General features: G+C 62.1%; 1 protein-coding gene across 4 annotated transcripts in view; it reads right to left on the bottom strand.

Annotated features, from left to right (window-relative positions):
• Positions 1-224: 224 nt before the first annotated feature.
• The window catches only part of C1QL2 (complement C1q like 2), a 1,500-nt gene continuing 770 nt past the window's right edge, over positions 225-954 (bottom strand). For all 4 annotated transcript variants that reach the window (XM_006921012.1, XM_006921013.1, XM_025039231.1 and 1 more), the window contains one exon: positions 225-404. In XM_006921012.1, coding sequence (XP_006921074.1) covers positions 225-404 — 180 coding nt within the window. The remainder of the gene's footprint in view (positions 405-954) is intronic.

Genomic DNA, 954 nt, shown 5'->3' with positions numbered 1-954 from the left:
GCCCTCTACCTCTCCGGGCTGGGGACAGGAACCAGGAGCACAGCCCAGAGCGTGGCGAGTCGCAGACACACTGAGACCGGGAGCGGGGCAGGGAGGACAGCAGGGATGTGTCTTTTCCAACGATGTCAGGAAGTGTCATGAAGCAAGAGTCCTTGCCAGGGAACAGCGCGCCCCTATGGGCATAGGGCGTCCTGAAGCCACCCCACCTCGTGCACCCTGCGCCCCTAGTCCGGGTATAGAAGAAAGCCCGAGAACGTGCTGTACTTGTTGTTATTGCCTCCATGCGCCTTCCCGCCATCCAGCTTCACGTACACCTCGTCCCCAGAATCGAGGTGCAGCACCACGCTGTTACTGGCGTAGTCGTAGTTCTGGTCAGCGTCCTGCGCGATGGCGCTGGCCCGGACCTGAGGGCAAACCACAGGAGCAGGTGGGTCGAGGCACTTCTGCCCGGGCCCCTTACTCAGCCCCCACCTGGCGCGCCCCCTGCCTGGCTTTCCGCCCCGGGGTCCCGGGTCCACTCTCCCACCCAGGCTCCACAGCTCTCTCCAACTTCGCTAACTCCTTCTTGGTCCCCTCTTCTCCGCAGCCGGCAAGTTTGGGAAAGCGGGAGAGAGGGCGCTTCATGGACACTGACCCAGAGGGGAAGGGTGGGAATATAGGGGCCAGGGCCGAGAGGAAAGGAGACAGTAGGACTCAGAGGTGACCGGGGCTCACAGTGGGAGCTAAAGAATGAGGTTTCCGAGGAGCTCACGGGGCTGTAGGCGGGGTAAGCAAGGAGCAGGACAGTGCAGTTAGGTAGCACGGTCTCTGAGAGCTCGAGGCACAACCTCCAGCGCTACATTCGGATTAACGCGACCAGAGAGTACTGGGAAGCGGGATCCTGAGGTGCGCTCCCTCCCGGCACTCGCTCCGGTGCTCGCGAGTGAGAAGAAAGAAGACTGTTTCAAGCGGTTC

This window comes from Pteropus alecto, unplaced genomic scaffold, assembly GCF_000325575.1.
Source record: "Pteropus alecto unplaced genomic scaffold, ASM32557v1 scaffold3, whole genome shotgun sequence".
Lineage (NCBI taxonomy): Eukaryota > Metazoa > Chordata > Mammalia > Chiroptera > Pteropodidae > Pteropus > Pteropus alecto.
The sequence above is the reverse complement of the archived record's forward strand: the minus strand, read 5'-3'. Positions and strand labels throughout refer to the sequence as shown.